The sequence below is a fragment of the Pipistrellus kuhlii genome, unplaced genomic scaffold, assembly GCF_014108245.1.
Source record: "Pipistrellus kuhlii isolate mPipKuh1 unplaced genomic scaffold, mPipKuh1.p scaffold_m20_p_5, whole genome shotgun sequence".
Taxonomy (NCBI): domain Eukaryota; kingdom Metazoa; phylum Chordata; class Mammalia; order Chiroptera; family Vespertilionidae; genus Pipistrellus; species Pipistrellus kuhlii.
In genome coordinates this window covers 73,253,132-73,276,834 of record NW_023425551.1, presented here as the reverse complement: position 1 = coordinate 73,276,834, position 23,703 = coordinate 73,253,132, and the positions used below count along the sequence as shown (strand labels likewise).

The 23,703-nt window shown below is 59.7% G+C and overlaps 1 protein-coding gene across 1 annotated transcript; it reads left to right on the top strand.

The window, feature by feature from the left end:
* The first annotated feature begins 5,776 nt into the window (after positions 1-5,776).
* VEGFA (vascular endothelial growth factor A) lies at positions 5,777-23,568 on the top strand. The gene is made up of 10 exons (XM_045573159.1): positions 5,777-5,787; positions 7,442-7,450; positions 7,948-8,860; positions 11,903-11,951; positions 15,065-15,261; positions 15,982-16,058; positions 16,319-16,348; positions 18,156-18,227; positions 19,380-19,511; positions 21,561-23,568. The coding sequence occupies exons 1-10, from the start codon at positions 5,777-5,779 to the stop codon at positions 21,580-21,582; spliced, it is 1,512 nt and encodes a 503-aa protein (XP_045429115.1). The 3' UTR covers positions 21,583-23,568.
* Positions 23,569-23,703: the final 135 nt, after the last annotated feature.

Below are 23,703 nucleotides of genomic sequence, written 5' to 3'. Positions count from 1 at the left end.
TCTGCTGGGCACAGAGAAGCACTCAGCCAACAGGACCCACTGGGACCGGCCAGTTGTTCTCCTGGGCCAGTTGGGGCCTGGCAGAGAAGGGGTGGGGGTGGGGGGAGAAGGAGAGGAGGGCTGGAGACACCTGAGGAAAGAGAAAGTGAAAGGAAAGTGCTTCGATTACTGATCACTGTCTGTGATCCGGGCACTTGGGGCTGGAATTCCAGCCCCAGGGTGGGCTTGGCCATGTTTGGAACCTGTGGCTGGAACCTGTGAGGCCCCTGCTATGGTGGGTGTGGGCTACACTTATGCCCACAGAGTCGGGGGAATCCTGACCTGGTCTTCCCAGGAATGGAGGAGGAACGGAAGCATGTAGATCGGGGCCCCAGACAGGCCTCCTTCTCGGTTGGGAACTGCACATTCCAGCCTAGAGTCCACAGTGAACCGGGTAGGGCAGACAGGCAGCTGGTTCAGCCCGGCACAGGCATCTGATTGGTCAATGCGGCTGTTCCAGCCCCCCGAGTCCTCTGTCTGCCGCTCTGACCATCCCTGTCCCTTCCTGGGTCCCCGGGACCTCCCCACAATCCGGAGATGGAGGGGTTTATGCCTAGCTCAGCACATGCCCCCAGTTCTAGGTGAACTGTGCCGGGGCCATAATGGCGTTGAATACTATTTCAGCCGTCACCTCCGCTGGGGGACCAGGTGCCTCAGAGCTGGAGCTGTCCAGGGCCAGGTCTTGGGACTGAGGGGAGCTGGCAGCAGGCAGAGCTGCCCTACCTTACGTCTCCTGGTGCTTCCTGCTGTTCTGGAAGGAGCTGGTCTGGCTGAGCAGGCTGGCATGTGGGGAGAGGGAGGCAGGACCATCTCTCCGGGGGACCCAGGCCATGGTGCATACATGGGAAGGAGGAGCCAACTCTGGAGCCCTGAGCCCAGCAGTGGGCCTGCTCCAGATGCTCATGCCACCCAGCGCACCCTGGCACTGCCTGGCTCCCCACCTGGTGAGTCAGCTCTTGGAGGCAGGAGCTCTCAGTGTCCCAAAGGTGCCTGGCTCAGCCTTGGAGCCCGAGGTGGTGGCCCTTGGAGAGGTAGGAATGGCACCCAGCTGTGAGAGAGAGAGAGAGAGAGAGATCTGAGTTCAGGGGTTGCCTCTGGGCAGATGTATGGCTTTGGACAACGCTGGGCCCCATTCTGTTCATCTGGCCGTCGAAGGAGTTTTCAAACTTCCTTTTTAGCAGTGGAGCCTTTTCCAATCAGCGAGGCAAGATAAAATGGTGTGCTTTGCCTGTCCATCCCCACCCGCCCCACCTCTGAGGCCCCCAAGGCCCCTACGATCAGGGTCCGAAGTTCTCACAGGGATACCCCTTGACTAACTGCTTCATGGATGACCTCGAGGACGTTAGGCCAGGCTGCTCCTGGAAGCCAAGCGGTGTGTGTGTGTGTGTGTGTGTGTGTGTGTTTCCCATTCCCCATGGCCTGCCCTTTTCTCTGCAGGGTCTGGGAAGGCAGGCAGCACGGTGGGGGTGACTCCTCCCAGGGGCCAATCATTAACTGGCTTTATCTTTGTGAACGGTCCTGGGGGGCTTGGGCTAGGCTTCCGGCCAAGGCCCAGGGGGTCACTAGAGGAGGAGGGAAAGGACCCTGCTTGCTAGGAAGTATGTGTGTGTGGGGGGTGTTTTGGGTCCCTGCCTCTCTCATTTTCCCCTAGGATTTCCCTGAAGGAACCTACATTGTCATCAACTCAGTGACCACCTGGTGACAGTTGTTCCAAAGAAAGGCGAAAGCAGGAACCCGGCCGGCATACTCCACCCCTCGTCATCTTTGGCACGCATCGTGTGGCTTCTTTTTTTAACAGGGGGATGGGATGGGATAAACCCACGCTCCTATTTCTTTCTGTTTGACTTTAGCCAAATGATAGTGGGCTTGCGTTCTCAGGGAGTTTGCTCCCTCACAGGGGTGGGGGAGCATGGGGGGTGGGAGGGTGGGAGGGACAGGAGAAAGGGCAGGGAAGTGACATGATGGGGCCCCTACTCTAACCTAGCCAGGAGCGTTGCTTGTATTCATTGTCACTCGATATCCATAACCCTGCCAGAAACCAAAATCCTCCCTGCCAAACCTCCGAGGGTATGGCGGGCAGGCTGTGTCCCCCTCCAACCTTGGGAGGAAGGCCTGTGACTCCCATTTTATAGACGAGGAGACGGAGGCTCAAACAGATGAAGTGACATGTGCGAAGTCACAGCTTGGACACGGTGAACCAAGACTGAGCCCAGTTCGCCTGGCTTTTCTCACCGCATGCTGCGCAGGTAGGTGCAGGGTGGGAGAGGGGAGCTGCTGGGGGCTTTTCACAGTGAGGGTTCACCAAGCCAGTGTTTTTTTGTTTTTTTTTAAGACTGAGGTTCTGGCCTCCCAGGGAAGCAGTTCCCTACCTGCTGAAATGTGATGGGTTCCTTGGAACCACATCTCCCCTGCACCACGTGGTGCCGTGCCTCAGATTTCACACGCGTGCTGGGGTTCTCCGAGCTCAGCACTGTCCTCTCGAGGAGCCTTTAGGAGGGCACACTGCCTGGAAGATGTGCACTTTGTTTAGCGATTGCACTCGGATGCTTGATGGAGCTGCTACAGAGACTTGAAGCTCAGGGGACTTTGACCTTGGCAGAGCCTGAGGTTCAGAAGTGGGTACTGACTTGGCCAGGGTCACCCACATGTAGGAGGCTTGGCATTTTTTTGCCCAGGGCGATTGCAGGTCTCCATACATCTGCGGCAGGCACCAGGAGCGCGATGGGCACCTGCTGGGGATGGGGAGAGGGCAGAGTTGGAGTGGAGACCGTGCTGCTTCGCCTTGCCCCCGCTGAGCGGCCCTGCGCTGGTCCCTGGCTGGTCTCCTCCTCTGGCCCCAGGCAAACAACATCAGTGCTGGACCCACCTCCAGTGTCTGCTTGTTTGTTTAAATTCTCTGGCAGAGACATGCTGTCCCAGAGGGTGGGGACACCATGTGGGGCTTCCCCTCTCCCAGGGAGTATCATTGTCCCTGTGGGCTTTGTCTAGGAATCTTTGTGAAAAAGCCTAATCCCCCATGGAGGCCACCAGAGTCCTCACTTCCCTGCCTGTTCTCTCTTGCTTCACCTGTTGGCTAATCTGTTCTTCGATCAAGGCTCAATTGCCACCTCCTCCAGGAGGCCTTCTCTACTCCCCACAACTACGGCCCCCTTTGGAGAGCTTCTATCTCCACTTTCGTCTTTGATTCACCTCCACGTGGGAAGCTCCTTCCACACTGGTGCCGTCCCAGGGCCCAGCCCAGAACAGGGCTCGTGGGCTGAATTCAGTGCCTGCTTATGGGATCACATCCTACATCACCTCCTTCGGAAAGCTCTTCCCGACGCCCACTGCAGCCGGGTGGGCTGCTCGGCCTCAGAACCTTCATGGCACCGTGTGCCTCGCTCAGGGGCTTCCTTCCCATCATGCCTTCTGGGGTGACTGTGTGCACAACCATCTGTGCAGCAACCCTCCTAGGCCGGGATTTTCCGTCAGTTTTATAGACAAGGGGAACTGGGGACCAGAGAGGTGGCGTAGCTTGCCTGAGGTCACACAGTTAAAAAGAGGCAGAGCCAGGAGTGCCACGTGGGTCCATTTGGACCCGAAGCCCCGAGCTTTCCACGAACCTACTTCAGGTCTCCCTGTGCCTCCTATAATATCAGCCCGGTGCCTGGCAGGCCTTGGGAAAGATACATAAGTTGAAATGAAGCTCGGCTCCAGGCAGGAGTGAGGTTCGAAGGGGGATATATCATTAGGACTTTAGCTACCACCTTGTACCATCACCTTCTTCCCAGCAGACGGGGCAGGGGTGTGGACGGGGCAGCAACGGGCAGGATGAGGATCTGACTCTGAGGGTTAGCGAGGACAGCGCTGTCAGGAAGTGGACATGTCGGGCGCTGACAGCGAGAAGCAATCCGGGAAGACAGCCTGGTGTTAGGGGTTAAACGGAGGCCCAGGAAGGAGAGGCAGAGGCTTGGCTGATGGGGCAGGGGGTGGTGTGGGTAGGTGCACTCCCCGAGATAGTGACCCTGCCCAGCTCCTCTGCCCGGTCCCCAGCCTGCCCCCCCTCCTCCTTCACTCCTTTTTCCTGACTGGGTTCTGAAGGGAGCTGACCTCTCTGGCGTCCCCGGCTCCCATTTTGTTACCAGTCAGCAAGATTACCTATCATTAACCGAGCCAAGCCTCCAGATCCAGATGTGGCTATGGTGTTGGCACTGGAAAAGAGGCCTGGCTTCCTGGCTTTTGCTTTGTCTCTCCATTGCTCTGTTGCAAAGATAACTAGTGAGACACACAGAGAGGCTGACCCACGGCCACACAGAATTGAGAGGAACCCACTCCATTCTCTCCCCCTCAATTCTACGGGCTGGTATTCCTGCCCCTGCTGCGGGTTACGTCTGTGGACTGCTCCGTGTCTGGGGGTCGGGCGTTGAGTGGAGGGAGGAGACCTTCCTCCCATCACAGAGAGACCACTTGGAGAAATGTTTAGACAACAGCAAGGCTCAGGGACCCTCGCCTCACGTGAGGGGGGCCCTGTGCCTTTATCTGCAGGCCTGGAGGTGAGCTGCCCACACCCGCAGGCGGGAGAGCTTCCCTGAACATCAGAGGTGACAGGACCTCGGGACAAAGTACAACCATTGTGCCTTGGGCCGATCACTACTTCCTTTGTTTGGGGCCACAGCTGGCTCCTGGCCACCTTTCACCTTCTTTCCCACCCCACCTCTGTCACTCTCCCTTCTCCCTCCTCCCGCCTCCCCTGGAACACCTTCCCCTTCCTCCTAGGCGCCTTCTGAACTGCACAGAGCCTTCTGCGGAGGCCTCCTGAGCCCCGAGTGCGGCTGAGGCTGTCCCCGAGGGGAACCAGCGTGACCTCTGTATGGGCTGCTCTCGGCTCCATGCCCCCTCCCACACCATGCTGTTGGGTGATCTTGGGCCCCTCTGTGCCCTTGGGATTTTCTGGAGGGACAGCCTTCCCTGACACTCCGGCCCTGAAGCCACCCACAGAGCGAGGAGAAGGGAAATTAAGTCTGTGGATTAGGCTGCTGGGAAGAGAAGGCGCTATAGAGACACGACGTGGTCTTATGATTGCTCTGTGCATCGGGCTTTCCATTCCATGACAATGTGAGCATCGGCTGGGCCCATGATGGTGTACTGTTACCAAAGCGTGTGATGCCAGGTTGGGGGACGGCGTTCAGAGTCAAGACCCCTCCTCTAAGTCGCCACCAGGTTGTGTGTCTGAAATAACAGGTGGAGATGGGAGACCACCCTCTCCTCCCCCTCCCCACCTCGTCCCTGACTAGGGTGCCAAAACCCCTCAGGCCAGCCTGCAATTCCGCTCCCCCGTTTCCTGTGGCTCCTTGGGTGGAGCTCACAGAGGGCATTGGAACACACATTGCCGAATGCCACCAACGGGGATGGCTGGCCCAGGCCGGGGAGAGCACTGGGCTAGTAAGTGACAGCGAATGGCCATACCTCCTTGGAACCTCTGGAACCTCTTCACCCTCCTTCCGAGTTCAGGGCAGTTCATTAAGACCTCCTCTTCAGGCCTCCCCGGAGGCCGGGGAAGCCTGAGATGAGCGGGATATGGAAGTGATGCCTCTGGGAGTCTCTGTCCTGGGCTCTGCTTGCTTCAGGGTAGGAGCGAGGGAGGGGGACTGTGCCAAGGTGCCCAGACCTTGTGCTCCGGAGGTTTGAGAGGAGAACCAGGTTGGTCGAGGAGGACGCTCAGCAGCTGGCCTTCCGTATCCCATGCGGCAGCTTGAGCATGGAGCCTAGGTGAGGAGGCCTGCCTGGGAGGGGGCCCTGAGCCAGCAAATAAATGTTTACTAAAAAGTAAACTGTAAAAAGACCTTGTTCCTGCTGCTGGGAAGCCTGCCAGGTGGTGGAGACAGGCCTGGAGGCATGAATGATGGAAAGGGTAGGATAGAATTGGGGGGAGCCAGCCCCTCTGCTCATAGGGGTCTCGGGACACCACTCCCATGGAACTGGAGTACTAAAGGGGTAACCTAGCACTCCCCCCAAAACACAGCACCACTGCTGAGGTGGGGGGCTGGCGGAGTAACCCTTTTGGATCATTTTGACCAACTTGGGGGAAGTTACTGCATTCCCATTCTCTCTCACCCTGGCTTCCACTCTCAGCCTAGGCGAGGCGTTCACAGAGGCTATACCAGCCCTAGGCCAGGCCCTGGCCAGACCCAGATAAATAATGCGACCCATTGGTCCCTCTCTTCCCACAGGTATTAGAGCCCCCCTTTGTTCCCTGGGGAGCCTAGGAGCTACTGGGTCAAAGCCCAACCAGGAATTTCCCCAGGTTGGTCCTATATGCAAGGGTGGGGTGGGGGGCCTTGGGGAACACTTAGAGAAGATAGGGGAGTTGGGAAAGAGTGAGGCTTTGAAGAAATGGAGGGGATGAGAGGAGAGGAGAGAAGGGAGGCCACCAACTGGGAGAAGCAGGCAAGGGATCCGGGTTCTGAGGGTGCAGAGGACAACTCCCCAATTCTTTTCAGAAGAGGAGCTGTGAGCCTGGATGGGGCTGATGGAACCCTTGGCCCCCAGCCAGGTGGGAGCTCTGGGCAGCTGGCCTACAGACGTTCCTCAGTGCTGGTGAGTAGGTTTGAATCATCACTCAGGCCCTGGCCTCCATCCGCTCCACCAGCCCCCTGGCCTCAGTTCCCTGGCAACATCTGGGTGGGGGGAGCAGAAACAAGGGCCTCTGTCTGTCCAGCTGCCTCTCCCTTTGGGCTCTGCCAGACTCCACTGAGCATACGTGGTCTCCAACAGGTCCTCTCTCCTCTGGGCGCTGACTAACCCCAGAACCACACGCTTCCCATTCTAGGCCCCACAAACTCGTGTTAAATACTCTTCCCAAGAAGAACCCCTCCCCCCCTTCTCCATACTTCCCAAAGGAACCCAGTCACCCCAGCCTGCTGGCTGCAGCTCACTCTGATGAGCACATTGTCCAGATGGGTACACGGGGCCCTCTGTGCCCATTACTGGGCTCTCTGCACATGGGGCCACGAGTCCAAAAAAAGACCACTGTTTGGGAGGTCAGAAATGCAGGGCTCAGGGGTAAATCTTCCCCTCTCATCCTGAGGCCCATTCCCTCTTGAGCCAGAGCTGGGGTGTGTCGCTAGGGGGCGCTCGGCCACCACAGGGAGGCTGGGTGAACTTGGTAGAGCAGCGTCAGCGGAGAGTGAGGACGCGCTGAGTGTCAGGGTGAGTGCGGGGAGGGGGAACTGCGTGTTGGAGGAGGAGGGTGTCGGAGAGGGCGAGAAGGGCAGGGGTCACTCCAGAAGACCTGTGCTTCCCTATCTCCACCCGTTCCTGTTGGATGCCCCCATCCTCACGCCCTCTCCAATATCCCCAGCAAAGGAGAATAGCTTTCTAGTCTGTTCTCACGTAACCTCACTTTCCTGTTCCCTCCCCGCAGATACCGCGAGTGGGTCTCCGGGCAAAGCGGGGGTGGGGTGGGGGGTGGGGGAGGCGGATGGGTGATTTTCAGGCTGTGCGCCGCGGTGGGGGTCAAGCTTTCCCTTCACTTGGGTGGGTGGGGGCATAGGCTTGCTTCACTAGGTGTCCGCAGGCGAAGGCTGCGCCAGGGGGCCGGGCCGGAGCGGAGCTGCTGGAGGCGAGCGTCTTCGCCTGGGGGCGTGCCGGGGGCGGGGCTGGCGGCGGGGGCGGAGCCAGGCCTTTTTTTTTGGGGCGGCTGGTGGCGTTGGGAAGCGCAGAGGCTTGGGGCAGCCAGGCTGCGGGGAGGCCGCGGCGCGGGGGGCTAGCGGAGCCGGCGGCAGCGGCGCTCGGTCGGAAGACGCGGCGAGGAGGCAGGCGAACCCTCGGAGTCACCAGCCAGGGGTCTCCGCACTGGGATTTGAAATTGATTTAACCAGGGTTTACCCTCCTCCCTTTTTTTCTTAAACATTTTTTTTAAAAAAAACAAAAACCGTATTCTTTTCAGTTTTTAATTTATTTTTTGCTTCCCATTCCCCCCGCTTCAATCGGGCCGGCCGTTTGGGAAGATCGCTCCTTCACGCCCCCCAAATCACTCCGGATTTTGGAAACCAGTAGCGAGAAGAAAGAGGCAGCGGGAGCGCCGAAGAGAAGTCGAGGAAGAGAGAGAGACCGGGTCGGAGAGCGCGCGCGAGCGGGCGGGCGAGCCGCGAGAGGGACAGGGGCGAAGCGAGTGACCTGCTTTTTGGGGGTGACCGCCGGCGCGCGGCCCCGCACCCGAGCAGCCGCGCTGACCGACAGACAGACAGACACCGCCCCCCGCCCCAGCGCCCACCTCCTCGGCGGCCGGCGGCCGGCGGCGGCGAGCCGCGGGCAGGAGCCGCAGCAGCCCGCGCCCGGAGGCGGGGTGGAGGGGGTCGGGGCTCGCGGCGTCGTCCTGAAACTTTTCGTCCAACTTCTCGGCTGTTCCCGCTCCGGAGGAGCCGTGGTCCGCGCCGGGGCAGCCGAGCCGAGCGGAGCCGGGAGAAGAAGTGCTAGCCCGGGCCGGGAGGAGCCTCCGTCCGAGGAGGAGGAGGAGGGGGAGGAGGAAGAAGAGAAGGAAGAGGAGAGGGGGCCGCGGTGGCGACTCGGCGCTCGGCAGCCGGGCTCATGGACGGGTGAGGCGGCCGTGTGCGAAGACAGTGCCCCAGCCGCGCGCGCGCCCAGGGCCCTGGCCGGGGCCTCGGCTCCGGGAGGAAGAGGAGCCCGCCCGGGCGACGAGGAGAGCGGGCCGCCCCGCAGCCCGAGCCGGAGAGGGAGCGCGAGCCGCGCCGGCCCGGGCCGGGCCTCCGAAACCATGAACTTTCTGCTCTCTTGGGTGCATTGGAGCCTCGCCTTGCTGCTCTACCTCCACCATGCCAAGGTAAGCGGCCGTCCCCGCCCGGCGCCGCGGGCCGCTGCGAGCGCCTCTCCCGGCGGCTGGGGACGTGCGTGCGAGCGCGCGCGTGGGGGTTCCGTGCCCCACGCGGGTCCCCGGGCGCCGGGCGCGCGGCTTCCCCCTCCGTCCTCGCACGCGGAGGGGGAGGGGGCGCGCGCTAGGTGGGAGGGCACCGGGGTAGAGGCTCACCGCCCACGCGGGCCCTGCCCACCCACCGGATCGCCGCATGTACGATCTGGGCCGACCCGCGGAGGGAAGGAGGGCGGGAGCCGCGGGAGGAGGCCGAGGGGGCTGGGCTTGCGCCGCCGCCGGCCGCTGAAGTTTGCTCCCGGCCGCCGGCGGGTCCCCGACGAACTGAAAGTCCGGGCAGCGGGGGCGGGAGCCGGAGTCCAGCGGGCAGGGGGGTGCTCGGACCTTGGACCGGAGGAGGGCTGAGAGCGCGGAGGAGGGGGCAGGGCGCCGGCGCAAAGAGGGGCTCGCTGTCACCGCCGCTGGGTCCCTGCGGCCCTCGCCGCGAGTTTAGGAAAAGTTTCGGGGTGGATTGCTGCGGGGACCCCCCCCACCCCCTCTCCGCCGGGCCACCTGCGCGGCGCCACCCCCGCCCGGCCCCGCTCGCGTCCCGCTCCGTGCCCGCCCGCCCTCCCCCGCCCGGCCGGGCGCGCGCGGCGCGGAGCCGATTACATCAGCCCGGGCCTGGCCAGCCGCGTGTTCCCGGAGCCGCCGCGGCCCGAGCTGGGAGTCCCGGGCGGCGAGCGGCGCCCCTCCCCCCGCCGGCCCTCCTCGGGAAGGTGACCTCTCGAGGTAGTCCGGCGGGAGCACCCGGAGCACCACCCTGTCCCTTCCGGCCGCCTCCAGCTCCCTGTCTCCTCCTGTGCCAGGAAGGATTTCCAGACGCCCCTTCCCCATTTCCTCCCTGGCGTGGAGAGAGCCCCCTGCCCATCCCTTTAGTCTTCGCTCCCCTCGGCTGAGAATTCCCATCAAACCTCGCTCAGCCCCTAGGCCAGGCAGAGGAGGATCCCCGTCAAGGGGTCAGGGTGCCAGGGCCCACGGGGGGCTTTGTGGAGAGCTCCCACTTGGTGACAGGCAGCGTCCCTCCCTCCCTTCCCCCACACTTCCAGGTGGGATGCGCTTTAGCCTTTGTGGGGTGGGCCATGGGAGGGTTTACAGAGTGTCATTATTACCCCACTTTACACTTTTTTGGAAAAACGGTTTCAAATTTGCTGAGAGGTAGGCAACCTTGGGAAGCATGCCTGCCGGCCTTGCAAACACACTTTGTCCCAGTGAAATGAGACACTGGAGCGGGAGCAGGTGGTTTTTTGGAACTTCAAACTTGCCCACCCAACTCGATTCTCTAAGCCACCTAGGAGGTCACTTTCCCACCCCTCCCTTGGACTTGCCCCTTGCACAGAGGCCCAGGGAAGGAAACGGGCCGGGGTCCCTGCTGCCACCGGAGTTCCTCAGACCCTGGCACAAAGGCCTTGGCTCCAGGCCTCCAAGCAGGGAGGGGAGGGGAGGAGTGGCGGACTGGCCATAGTGTGACCTTCAGAGGCCCCCAGAGAAGGGCACCTGGCCCCTCCCCGCGCAGAACTGCTCCTCCCTGTGCCCCCAGGCCTTGGAAGGGGTATGGAGTTTCTGTCCCCTTTCCTAGTTGGGGTCCAGGAGGCATGGAGGCCACAGAGAGAAAGTTGGCAGAGGGAAGCCTGGGGGGTGTCCTGGGCATGGGTGAGGGACTGAGGTGGACACTCTGGGGGGCTCCTGAGGGAGCTGCAGTTGGAGGCTATCCAGCTGGGAGTCTGGAAACTGTTATCTGACCTTGGTCCTGGGGGCAAGGCTAGGGGAACCGGGGTGCATTGGGAGTGGGTGGGAAGGAGAGAGAGGCAGACAGACTGAGATGCTCACTTCTCGGTGGCTCTGCAGTTCTGTGGGCGAGGGGGTGGCTCTGCCATTCAGGTTCTGCCCGCAAAGAGGGGGAGATGGGGTGGGCAGCTGGTGAGAACGGCAGACCCTCTGGAAGGAGCCTCTGCCCAGTGCTGTCAGGTTCACATGGTTGGACTTGTTGACCTTCACAGCTTCTGGGGAGGGGAGGAATGAGCTGGTGGGGGTGGGTAAGGATGGGGGCAGGCCTCAGGCCTAGGTAGTGCAGGGGGCCCCCTAGGGGCTGGGCATTGCTAAGGCATAAAAGACTTCCCTGGTTGCATTTGAGGAAAGAGCCCAGGTGAGAGGGACTTGGGGACCCCCTCAGTCTGGGAGGGAGGAGAAACCAGGGAACAGGCCAGGAGTGTGAAGCTAAAGGTGTTGGAGATCTGTTCAGGCCCCGGTGAGACTTGGGCACGGGGAGAAATGAGCTCTCCCCTCCCTCCAGCCTTCCTCCCAGGTTTTTACCCTCCAGGCAACCTGTGGGTTTTCTGGATATTCCTGAAGACTTGAGAGTCTGGATGGGGGAGGGTGGCTGGTGCCCTTCAGGCCTCTGTGCCCCCTCCCTTCCTAGCGTCAGCTCACCCTGGTATTTGTCATGTCAGCAGGAGAAGGTCACCATGTTGTTTTTCTCGCCCCCAGTCCTTCCTTCCTGCCCCAGCCCAAATTTGTCCTTTTTGACCTTAATACTTACCTGTGGCTTTGGACTAGGGAGTGGGGGAGTATGTGTGTGTGTGTGGGGTGTGTGTGTGTGTGTGTGTGTGTGTGTGTGTGTGTATGTGTGTGTGGGGTGTGGGAGAAGATTTACTTCCCTTAGCTCAGAACTGTGGAGAAGGGATCTAGAGATTCTGCTGTTTTCCTACTGCCTTTTGAGTTTCCCACCCCCAATGCCTGGTCAGTCTTTATCTTCTTTTGGCTTCACAATCGGAGCAGTCTGGGGGGGGGGGGCGTTTCTGGCCTGCAGGGAGTCCCTGGTGGTGCCTCGTTCTACTCAGAAGCCTCAGAGAAGCCAGGGGCTATGGGGTGGGGAGTGGGGGGCAGGAGGAGGAAGGAGGGGCAGAGTGGCCGTCCCCCTGCCCATGCCCATGTCTCACCCTTTTGTTTTGTCCTCAGTGGTCCCAGGCTGCGCCTACGGCAGAAGGAGAGCAGAAAGCCCACCCAGGTGAGTCCCCCCGGCCCCTGGATGGGATCCCTTAACTCCCCAAGGGTTGGGGTGGGAGGCCCCGTTTCTTCTTTCATGGTCTGGGGTGGAGATCAGGAAAGGGAAAGGTTAACCCTTCTTTCCAGAGGACTGGCTCTTCCCTATGCAGGCCTTTACTAGGGAAAGGACTTGTGGCCTTTTCCTTCTGCTCTTCCCAGTAAAGTTTCTGTGAAGAGGGAGCTATGAGCATGGACCAGGAGGACAATGTTCAAGTATCCCAGAAGTCTGTTTGTCTCACACCCTCCCCCCTACCCCTTCCTCCAAGGGAGGATGGATACTCCATGTCACTTCCAACCCAGCATGTCTCACCTGTCGGGCCTGTGTGCAGGGGCTGTGACCCTTGCCATCCAGAGAGCTGGTGGCTGTGCATGAGCTAGGGGTGCGGAGACCCAGCCTCATGGGACCCCATCCCCCCAGTTTGTATTCCTTTGGGGGTGGAGAGAGAAAGCCCTCCAGGTGGAGGAGGTTTGGGTGCTGTGAACTTCCCTGCTGGGCCAGCAGAGGGCTGGCTGTAGCTCCACGGCGCCCGCCCCACCCCCTGCCCAAGCCCAGGCGGCCTGCCTTTTGTTCACTGAGGTTTGGTGCAGGGCGCCTCCCCTGTCTCTAGGGAGGTCCAGGCTCTCCCCACCGCCGCACCGGGCCTCTGCTCCAGCCCGGGGCGGGCGGAGTGCCCCATGCTCCTCCCCCAGCTCCCCAGCTCCCAGGAGGTCTTCCTGGAGGCGCTTTTCCCTGACCTTAATCAAGCCGGCCCAGGGTAGTGGCCAAGGGCTGTGTTTGCACTCCCCGCCGGTGGCCGGTGGTGATGCCCAGCCGGTTCTGCCTCCTTCCTGGCCTGGGAGCCCTTTCCTTGGCCCTGGGCCTGGCTTCCTGGCCGCTCCACGCCTGTAAGGCCACCCGCTCCTTGTGTCTCTAACCCTGAGCCTCCCAGTGGTCTCTGTGGCCCGAGAGAGGCAAGACAAATGGTCTTTGTTGGGGGAAAGGGTGTCTTCGAGAAACAAGGAAAACAGCGGAAGCCCGATGTTCGAGCGTCTGTGTGTCCTCGCCCTGTGCCAGAGCGGGACAGCTCTCCGTGGAGGCAGCGGTTAGGGTGCTCAGGGTGCTCAGGGTGCTGGTGAAGTTGTCCCCTTCTACCTGCCCCCCCCTCCCCGGGGGGGGGCGGGAATCCAGGGAGCTTTCCCCCAGGAACTCTCACCCAGAGCCTTTCTACCCTCAGCTCTCAGCCACCTGGCCAGACTTCCCTACTCCCCTGTCCTGGGTGGGACCTGTGGCCCTGAGGCCTGGGCCCCGTCTGTCCCCAACCATGACAAAGTGTCAGGTCTGGATTAGTCATCTTCTTCAATATAGACCTGGCTTAGAGAGGACTTCTTCAGATCCCTAGTCTTGTTTTTATAATTTTTTTTTTTTTTCAAGACACCTTACCTTAACCCTTTTGGGGGTAGAGAAGAATTTTGTGGCCATTGCCTGAATAGAGAAAGTAGAGGTGGTAGGCAGGGCCTGGGACTGGTGTGGGGATCCCCACTGTTCTCTCTGTTTTCACATCTGTGGCTTCCCCTCTTCTCACTTTCCCTCATCTCTCCGAATTCTCCTCAACCCACTTAGGATAGACACAGCCCCCGGGCTCCTCTGCCTTCGTTCCCCTGGAGGGAGGAGGGAGGAGGGAGGAGGGAAGAGGGAGGAGGTTGGAGGCTCAGCTGCTATCTCTGGGGAGAGCATCTGGGCCGAGGTTCCGAACCTCGTGTTACTTGGGGCTGAGAAAAGGGAGCGTGTTTTGGGACTGGAAATGGTAGACAAAAACTCCACATCTCAGCCTTTGTCTCCATGTCTTTCGAGATCAGCCCAACCCGCTCGCCCAGATGTGCAGAGGGAGGGACTGGCCCGCTGTCACACTGAGTGGCGGCCGGAGCCCTGCCTCCTCGCTGGCTGGGTGCTGCCCTCCCCTCCTGTGCAGAGGAAACTCATTTCAGGGACAGAATTGCAATGTGGAGGGGGGTGTGTGTGAGATAGGGAGTGGCAGGCTGGGCCACAATTTGGAGTAGTCATTCCAGAGTCCTGAGTTTATTTATTCTCAAGGGCCCGCCCCTGTGGCCCAGAATTACCCCTTCATGCACCGATGCACCCCAGGCCCCGCCCCCAGCCTGGGAAGCGGCCTTCGCCATGCTCTCCCTCCGGACCGGCTTCCAGAAGTGCCCTGTGGCTGCGGTGGCAACACCGTTTTTCCATGATGCAAGCAGTTTGCCCTCTTGGGTGGGGTTATCGGTGGCTGGCAGGGCCTGCACAGTGTGCCCGCCCTCTGCCACCTGCTGACTCCAGGTTGTGCTGTGCCCACTGCCTCAGCCTACCTGTGGGGAGGGGTCTGGCAGGTGGCAAGGTGCCCCCTGAAGCTTCCCCTCTGTTGTCTCATGGCAGAGGAAGGCTAAGCAAGGCTCTGATGCCCAGGCCGATTTTAATGCCACCAGTTCCTAGCAGTGTGGCCTTGGGGCAAATTACTCAGCCTCTAGGCCAGTGGTTCCATATTTATAAAATGGAGGTCCTGCCAGAACCTCATAGTAGAGGATTGTTTGAGATGTCAACTATAGGGTCCTGTGTCCAGTGCCCAGCATACAGTAAGTGCTCATTAAATGGTAGCTGGTAGGTTGGTAGGGTATGGCAGTGGCTGTGGAGAGGCTGTACATACATGGGGAGGAGGATGGCCAAGCTGGCTGTTCCTTTTTCTATGGGGTGCTTAGAGCACCCCAACAGGTATACTCCCACTCAGACTGTCCTCTGGCATCAGGGTTGACCCGGGAATTGGCTTGGCTGTCATGCCGGGGCAGGGGGATGAGATGTGGCAGGAAATTGACAGCATGCTGCCATCTTTGGCATAAAAGCAGGTCTTCGGCTGTGTTGATAGACAGCTCAGGGAAGGACTGCCACCACAGCTGGAGGGACTTACGTTAGACGTGTGAGAGGACTTGCCCCACAGCGGGTGCCTCTCCCAGAAAGCCCGGGAGCAGCCTTACGGAGCTGGGTGGAGATCGGGCTTGGCCGTCTTCTGTGTGACCTACCGGGCTCACGTGCCACCCCCTCCCGTGCAGTGGTGAAGTTCATGGATGTGTACCAGCGCAGCTACTGCCGTCCCATCGAGACCCTGGTGGACATCTTCCAGGAGTACCCCGACGAGATCGAGTACATCTTCAAGCCGTCCTGCGTGCCCCTGATGCGGTGCGGGGGCTGCTGCAACGACGAGGGCCTGGAGTGTGTGCCCACCGAGGAGCACAACATCACCATGCAGGTGCGTGCCTGTGAGGAGGAGGGGCAGGGGCACGTGAGAGGAGGAGCCGCCTGCCCGGTCCAGCGCTGCCCCTGAGTCAGTCGGGGAGGCGTGGCAGGCCTCGCCTCTTTGGGGAAAGAGAAGCCTGTACTTCCCAGTCCAGGGTTCCCAGCAAGCCCCGGCCGCCTCCTCCTTCTCCCTGACCTTTGCCCCTGGGTTCAGGAGGAGGAGGATACCTGTGACAGGAGCCTCCCTCCCACTTTGGGGCTCTGTTTGGGAAGCTGGACGAGCGTGGTTTGTGGGGAGTTTCTAAGCCAGTGGTTTGATGCTGTCTGGTGATGGGGTCCGTTTCAGCCTGGATAGGGAGGGCGGGAGGGAGCTGTGAGACCCCGGGGTGGGGATTCTCGGGGGGGAGGGGGGGGAGGAAGGACTAAAGGGATGAAGGGAAGGGGAGGGATGGGGAGTGGTGAGAACTTAGGATCTGAATTCCCAGCCTGGCCAACCCGTGCAGCTGTGTCTGCCCTCAAGCGGAGCAGGGGCTCCCTGAGGTCAGCAGGGTTGGGGGAGTTGGGGTGGGCCTGAGGCTCTTTCTGATAGAGCCCCCGGTCCCCCTAACTCCGCCACCCGTCACTGCTCTGTAGAGAACCCCTGGGGGCTGAGTGGCAGGAGCCACAGGGGTGTCCCACCTGGGTATGGCTGGCTGGGTCACTAACCTCTGTGATGTGCTTCCTTCTCCTCTAGATCATGCGGATCAGAATTCACAAAGTCCAGCACATAGGAGAGATGAGCTTCCTACAGCACAGCAAATGTGAATGCAGGTGTGTGTGACCTTGGGCATTTCAATGGTACCTCAGTGCCTCAGTTTCCACATTTGTAAAGTGGGTACAATAATAGACCTCGTCATATTGTTATAGGATTAAGTGAGTTACATGTAAAGGGATTAAGGTTGTATTGTTATATGGTAAATACTATTGCTAACTTTTTATTAGTAGTAGCATTGTTGTTATTATATCATCACTATCATCGCCATCTAAACCCTTCTCTGTTTTGTTCTTTTCCTCTTTCTCTACCACTGCAGACCAAAGAAAGAGAGAGCAAGGCAAGAAAAGTAAGTGGCCATGACTTCAGTTCTCCTTCTCTTTGCCTGTTCTCTTGGTTTGGGGCTCTTGGCTTCCTCTGTCAGGGGCCTGATGACTTACTTCACTGGGTCAAGAAGTGGTCTCATGGGGCCATGTGGTGGCCGCAAGGGGATGGAGCCAACTCCAGGGACAAAACCCCGCCTGGACAAAACCCATCCAGGTCTCCAGGTCATCCCTGGCTGGGACTCGAGGCTCTGGTGTGCCGAGGGGCAGTGTGGATGCTGGCTCCCTGGCATGCTGCAGCTTCCCATCACCACTGCAGGGAGAGGGAGCGGGTGGCAGAGAGGCCAGCCTTGGTGCGTCAGATGAAGCAGCCTCTGCGGTGGCTGCTGTGGTGGTGCCGTTGGCTTTGGGGCCGGCTGGCGTGCTTTTGGGTGCATGCCCTCCTGCAGGAGGGAAACAGGCCAGAGACACCCAGCCCTCCGGGTCAGGGAGAAAGAATTGATGGAATGTCGGTCATTTTCTGAGGTTTCTAATGGCTCAGCGTGGAGGGTCAAGTCAGGATGGAGCAGGGGAGGAGCAGGGTGAGGCCTGGGGGCGGTGAGCCCTCAGGACTCCGTGAGCCGCTGGCCTGGGGGACCAGTCTGCAGGAGAAGAGACTGAGAGAGATGACCTATGCCCTTCCCTCCTCTCCCTCTCCACCCTATCTGCTCAGTTTCGGAGGACATTGAAGGCCCTTAGGCCTCAACCCTTCACCTCTTCCTGAAGTCCTCAACTTCCAGAATTGCTATGAGAGAGAGAGAGAGAGAGAGAGAGAGAGAGAGAGAGAGAGAGAGAGAGAGAGAGAGGAAGAGAGAGGGAGAGAGAGGAGGAAGAGGGAGAATGCGTGTGCACACACTCGAAGACCTTCCTCCTTCTGACATTTCTCCCAACAAGAGGAAACAGACCTGGCCCTTCCTCGGTGCCTTTCTCTCTCTCTCTTCCCCTGGGGAGGGGCATTCTGAGGGGCATTCTCTCGGGCTGGCATGTGAGAAGAGCACTGTTTCCCTTGACTGGACAGGCTCCAGCCTGCCTCCCTTGCCCTTTCCCCAAAGGCCTGCTTTGCCCACAGGGAGTGGGGGCTCGCCTGGCTCAGCAGGGAGCCCGGTGAGAGGGTGCAGCAGGCTTTGACAGGCTGGGGAGGTGCAAGCTGCCAAGTGCGGCCAGGCCCCTCCTCCCCACGCCTCCCTGGCTCCCACCCCACCCTCCTGCCGGCCTGTCTGGGGCTGTGAGGACACCCGGCCCCACCTCTCCGCAGCCCAGGTTATGACTCGGACGGGCTGGTGCCTTATATGTGCCGCCCTTGGTTTGGTGCCAGCCCCCAGTGGAGCTGTTCCCCCACACTCTCAGAGGTAGGGCCTCTGGAGGGACCCTTTTGCTGTTGCACTTGGGAATGAAGGTAGAAGGTGCCTGAAGCCCAGCCAGCCCCCCCACCCTCCACCACCCACCCCCAATTGAATCAGGTTTCTGACCTTTGCCCCCAAAGCCTGGCCTACCTTGTCTAGCCCCCTGCCCACAGGACCAGGCTTGTGCAGGGTAAAGGGCCCACTCTTGGAGCTTGTGCCCTCCACCCAAGGCCATGCCCAGGGCTGGGGTTGGCACCCCAGGGTGGCTGAAGTGAGCAGAAGGAGCCACCCCCGTGCTTGCTGCCCCAACCTGCACATGAGTGCAAGCTCTTCCTTGGAGGCCGCCTGCCTCCTCCTACCCCGAGCACGTCCTGTCCCCTGCCCTCCTCACGGCTTCTCTTCCTCTCCCTTGCCCCCCCTTCCTCTCTGGCTCTGTTTTTTTATTTTCCAGAAAATCAGTTCGAGGAAAGGGAAAGGGGCAAAAAAGAAAGCGCAAGAAATCCCGGTATAAATCCTGGAACTTGTACGTGGTGCCGCTACTGTCTCGTTCCCTGGAGCCTCCCCAGGGCCCCCCATCTAACTCTCGCTTGCAGGACCCCTTAACCCTCTCCCTCCCTCTGTCCCTCCCTCCCTGCCTCTGTCCACCCCTCTGCCCCAGTGTTCTCACTCTCTCATTCTCACTCCACTAATTGGCACCAATGGGTAGATTTCGTGGTGGTATTGCTGGTCCAACCGTTGGGGGTGGGCGGGCAAAGTGGGCTTGGAGGAATCAGGGAGGGGGCTCTGGCCTGTGCTTGGCTGGGCACTGCCTTTCTCTCACCCACTGGGCACCGGTGGCCGGCCCATGTTGGCATGGGTGCCGGGCACTGGTGCCCGCTCACCCGACTGGTTTCCACTGCTCTGGGCTTCTGTGCTTGTCTGGAAGCTGAGGGCGGTGAGGAGGGTGGTGTGAGGAGTGGGCTTGAATGACTCGAAGCAGCTTGTTGTTGGCTGATGGGGAAGGTGAGGAGGCGAGGGGGTGGTCAGGCACCATCCGGCCCTTCCTCTCATGGACTCGGAGCTCCTCGAGGGGGTCCCCCTCTTCCAGCCCGACCATGGCACCCACAGAAGCCCCTCAGTCAGGTGGGCGGCTGCTTCCTCTGGGTTAGAGGCCGTGGTGGGCCAACCTCTGGGGCAGCTGCCAGGGCTCCCTCCGTGGACACTGCCTCTGGGCTCAGCCAGGCGTCTCACCCTGTTCAGCCCACCCCCGGTGGAGGGGCCTGGGCCTGGGCACACGCCCTCGCACGGGGAGAGGGTGGTTCACCAGCAGGTGAAGAGTCAGGTGCTGTTTTGGGGGGCAGTAGCAGTGGGGACCCTGTGGCCTGAGGCTTGCGCTTGTCCAGTGGACAGCACTGCCCTCCCGGCAGCCCTGTCTCTCCTTGCACTCTGCCCGTCTATGTCTGCCTCTCTCCGCGGGCGGGCTTCCTCCCGGTGCTGCCTCTCTCTGCGCGCTCTGTCTCCACTGCGGCACTCGGAGCCTTCCAGGGCGTGGAAGGCCGCGGGGCCCACGAGCTGGGTGGGGGCCCTGCTGCACACAGTAGGGGGAGTTGCATGGTGTTTTTTTTTTTTTTTTTTTTTTTCTCTCTCTCTCTGCTGATGCTCTAGCTTAGATGTCTTTCCTTTTGCCTTTTTGCAGTCCCTGTGGGCCTTGCTCAGAGCGGAGAAAGCATTTGTTTGTACAAGATCCGCAGACCTGTAAATGTTCCTGCAAAAACACAGACTCGCGTTGCAAGGCGAGGCAGCTTGAGTTAAACGAACGTACTTGCAGGTTGGTTCCCAGAGGGCGAGCGAGCGAGTCAGAGAGGGGCTTGACCCAGAGTCGGAGACAGAGAGAGGAAGCGTGAGAGAGAGAGTGCGAGAGAGCCAGCGGACCCGAGAGGGGCCGGCTGCTTGCTTGGCTTCTAGCTGCCTGCCTGGCGACTACTACCTTCCTGGCTGGCGAGGCCCCTGCGGTGGGCGGGTGGCGGGCGCTGGTCTGGCCTGGCAGGGCCCCTCAGAGGTTGCCCTGGTTGCCTGAGTGGGTAGGCTGGTGTGGCTCAATGTGGCGGTGTGGACGCAAGCTGAGTGTTGTGTCCTGTGGTCCTGCTCGTGGTGGCTGTTGGTCCTGACCTTGTGGTGACTACCATCGCTATTAACACCGAGGGCCCTTCCCGGTGTGGGCCCTCCGGAGTCTGCACCGCTAGGCTCCTCACCCCTCACTGCCTCTCCACAGGGGCCAGGGTGTGAGTCCCTCCTCATACTGGGGCTCCCGAAGGCATGGGTTCTGGCTGCTGGTTTAGGGTTTTAGGAGGTTTAACATCTGGGCACAGAAGAGTTCTTGAATACTCCGGTAGTCGCGGCAACAACCCCTAACAGCCCAAATGCCCCCAGGACGGGCGGAGGGAGGGCTGATGCCCACTTTCCTAACATAAGACTGAACTAACTCCTCACACCTGGTCCTGGTTAGTACTCATCTGTGTACCTGTGTGACGGCCCCCCCCCCCCCCCCCCCAGGCATCTATACCTCTGTGCACAGGGGGGCGACCAGGGCAGGGTCAAGGGTGTGAGCGAGGTCAGAGGGTGTACCAGGGTGGCCTGTGCCCAGGCATCCCCCGGGAAGGAGGGGCTTTTGTGGGATCCCCCGGGCTGGCCCCCAAGCTTCATTAACAACGTCCTCAGAATGTGGCTACCGCCCTGCCACCGGGTCCCTGTGGCTTGTGAGTGTCCAGCGGGTGCTGGGGACCGTGTCTTGGGGTGTCGCTGTGGGGCTCTGTCTGTCTTGGTGATATGTGGAGACACAGAGTGTATATTGGCATTGGCGGTGGGGGCTCTGCCTAATGCCTGGTGGGGTGGGGGGGGGTGGGGAGGTTGGGAACTTGCCACGTTAGGGCTTCCATAGAGATTATTCTGCAGAGAGACTGTCTGGGGTGGGGATGTGTGCAGTGGCCTGGGCGCTAACTGAGTTACCCCAGCTGGTGGAGACCTCCCCCGCAGCCCTGGCTGAGCTGTAGGGGGGATCCAGTACCCCAGCTAATGGCTTCGGGTCCCCGTTCTCAGACTCTCAGAAGAGCAGGGCCTGCTCCAGCTCCTCACAGTGGGGCGGGCAGATGCCCATCAGCCCAGGGGTGGGGGCACGAGGAGCGAGTTCTTGGGGTCCCCTCTGCTTCAGTGCGAAGGCCCGGCCGCCGATGGCCTGTCCCCACCCTACGATGAAGAGCATATCGGGAAGGAAAGCAGCCCGGGGCCTGGCCTGCTGCTGCCTGGGAGCGCGGGAAGGGCCAGGCTCGTGGCTGAGGCTGGGAGGGCGGGTGGGGAAGGGAGTTGCAGCCCCATTCCACCGGCTCCCCCTGCCTCGGGAGCCCCCTTTCTCAGGGCAGCGTCCTCCTTTGGCTGGCTGTCTCCCTGGGCCCCTTTCCCTTGCTCCAGGCGCTCTCCTCACTCTCTTCCCCAGACCTGCCCCAAGAGACTGCGCTGAATCACCTCCCTCGGCAGGGACCCTTCCAGGTTCACTGGGCCCAGCTCTGGCCGCCCCTTAGCTCTTAAGCGTCATGCGGGGACCGTTGTTTCTTATGTGTCTATCTGTTGCCTGTGATGGGGTGTCCCTATGTCCTTGCTTTGTCTCAACTGGGTTGTAAGCTGTAGAGGGCAGATGGGGAGCCCTGAGCATGGCCACTGCTCAGACAGCGGCTAGGACAGGGCCCTTTGGACAGACAGGGGCTGGCTTCTCCCTCGCCCGGGCTCCCCGAGGCAGGACCAAGCTGTCACCGTCCTCCTGCTTCTGGGGACTCCCCCCAGCTCCTCCCCCGGCCCTGACCCACCTCCGTTTTCCGTCCCGCAGATGTGACAAGCCGAGGCGGTGAGCCAGGCCGGAGGAAGGAACTCCCTCAGGGTTTCGGGAACCAGACCTCTCACCAGGAGAGACGGATACAGAATGACTGACACAGAAACCACGCCGCTGCCACCACACCACCACCACCACCACCACCACCGCCATCATCATCGACAGAACAATCCTTAATCCAGAAACCTGACATGAAGGAAGAGGAGACTGCGCAGAGCACTTTGGGGCTGGAGGGCGAGACTCCGGCGGAAGCATTCCCGGGCCGGTGACCAAGCACGGTCCCTCTTGGATTCGGATCGCCATTGTGTTTTTCTTGCTGCTAAATCACCGAGCCCGGTTAGAGAGTTTTTATTTCTGGGATTCCTGTAGACACACCCACCCACATACATATGTTTATATATATATATATTATATATATAAAAGTAAATATATATATTTTATATATATATAAAATATATATATTCTTTTTTTTTTTAAATTAACATTGCTAATGTTATTGGTGTCTTCACTGGATGTATTTGACTGCTGTGGACTTGCGTTGGGAGGAGACGGTTCCCGCCCAGACCCCGACAAGGAGGAAGCTGGGAGGAGAGAGACTCTGCCATGAGCTTCCTGCGGCCCTTAGGGTGGCCAGGACGCTCCCTGGCCCAGGAGCATGCACGGCCAGGGCCTGGGGGCAAATTTGGCCTGCTTCTGGGAACACCGACAAACCCAGCCCTGGCTCCGAGCCTCCGCCCCGTGTCACATGGACCCGAGGACAGGCGACAGGCACAGGGGCGAGGACGCCGGCTCCACTCAGGAGTCCGGGAGCCTCCGGACACGGCTGTGCTTCGGGGAGCCCCTCCACGTGCTGCATGGGCACGCTGCCCCCCGGGGCGCTGCCTGAAGGACTCAGGAGCCCGGGCAGCCTTTACCCGCTCTCGCCTGCCTCCGCGATGCCCACGAGGCCGCCGCCAGGCGTCCTGGCGAAGAGGAGAGGACGCTGGAGGAAGAGGAGCAGCCCGGTGAAGCGCGGCGTCGTCTGTGGGAAGGGCCTCTCGCCTCGGCCGCTTCCCCGCTCCCTTCCTGGGTGCGAGGCCCAGGGGCCCCGAGGTCCTCAGACCGTTGAAACCACTAGCTCTGTCCCGCAGGAGACCTGGCTCTGTGTGTGTGAGTGGTTGACCTTCCTCTGTCCCCCCACCCGACCCTTCCCACGGCTCAGAGAGACAGGGCAGGATCCACGTGCCCACCATGGAGGCAGAGAAAAGAGAAAGTGTTTTATATACGGTACTTATTTAATATCTCTTTTTAATTAGAAATTAAAACAGTTAATTTAATTAAAGAGTAGGGTTTTTTCAGTATTCTTGGTTAATATTTAATTTGAACTATTTATGAGATGTATCTCTCTCGCTCTCTTGCGCTCGCTTTCTCTCTCTCTCTCTTATTTGTACTGCTCCTTGCTGGTCTTTGTGTATAAAAAATCCGTGTTCCCACAGTCTCTCTTCCCTGATCGGTGACAGTCACTAGCTTGTCCTGAACAGATATTTAATTTTGCTAACACTCAACTCTGCCCTACCCTTCCCCCCGCCCCCCCCCCCCCCCCCCCGGCTCCCCACCACACATTCCTTTGAAATAAGGTTTCAATATACATCTACATACTATATATATATTTGGCAACTCATGTTTGTATATATATATATATGTTTATGTATATATGTGATTCTGATGAAATAGACATTGCTATTCTGTTTTTTTATATGTAAAAACAAAACAAGAAAAAATAGAGAATTCTACATACTAAATCTCTCTCCTTTTTTAATTTTAATATTTGTTATCATTTATTTATTGGTGCTACTGTTTATCCATAATAATTGTGGGGGGAAAGATATTAACATCACATCTTTGTCCCTTAGTGCAGGTTTTTCGAGATATTCCGTAGTACATATTTATTTTTAAACAGCAACAAAGAAATACAGATATATCTTAAAAAAAAAAAAGCATTTTGTATTAAAGAATTTAATTCTGATCTCAGAGCTCCTCCTGGTTTCTCCTTCTCCATTGAATCTTTGTTCCAGGTTTCCCTGCCCCCTTTCCCTCCTCCCTCGGGGAACATGGCATTTATTTGAGGCCTGGGAAAGGGGTCCCAGGTGCTGGGGCCTGA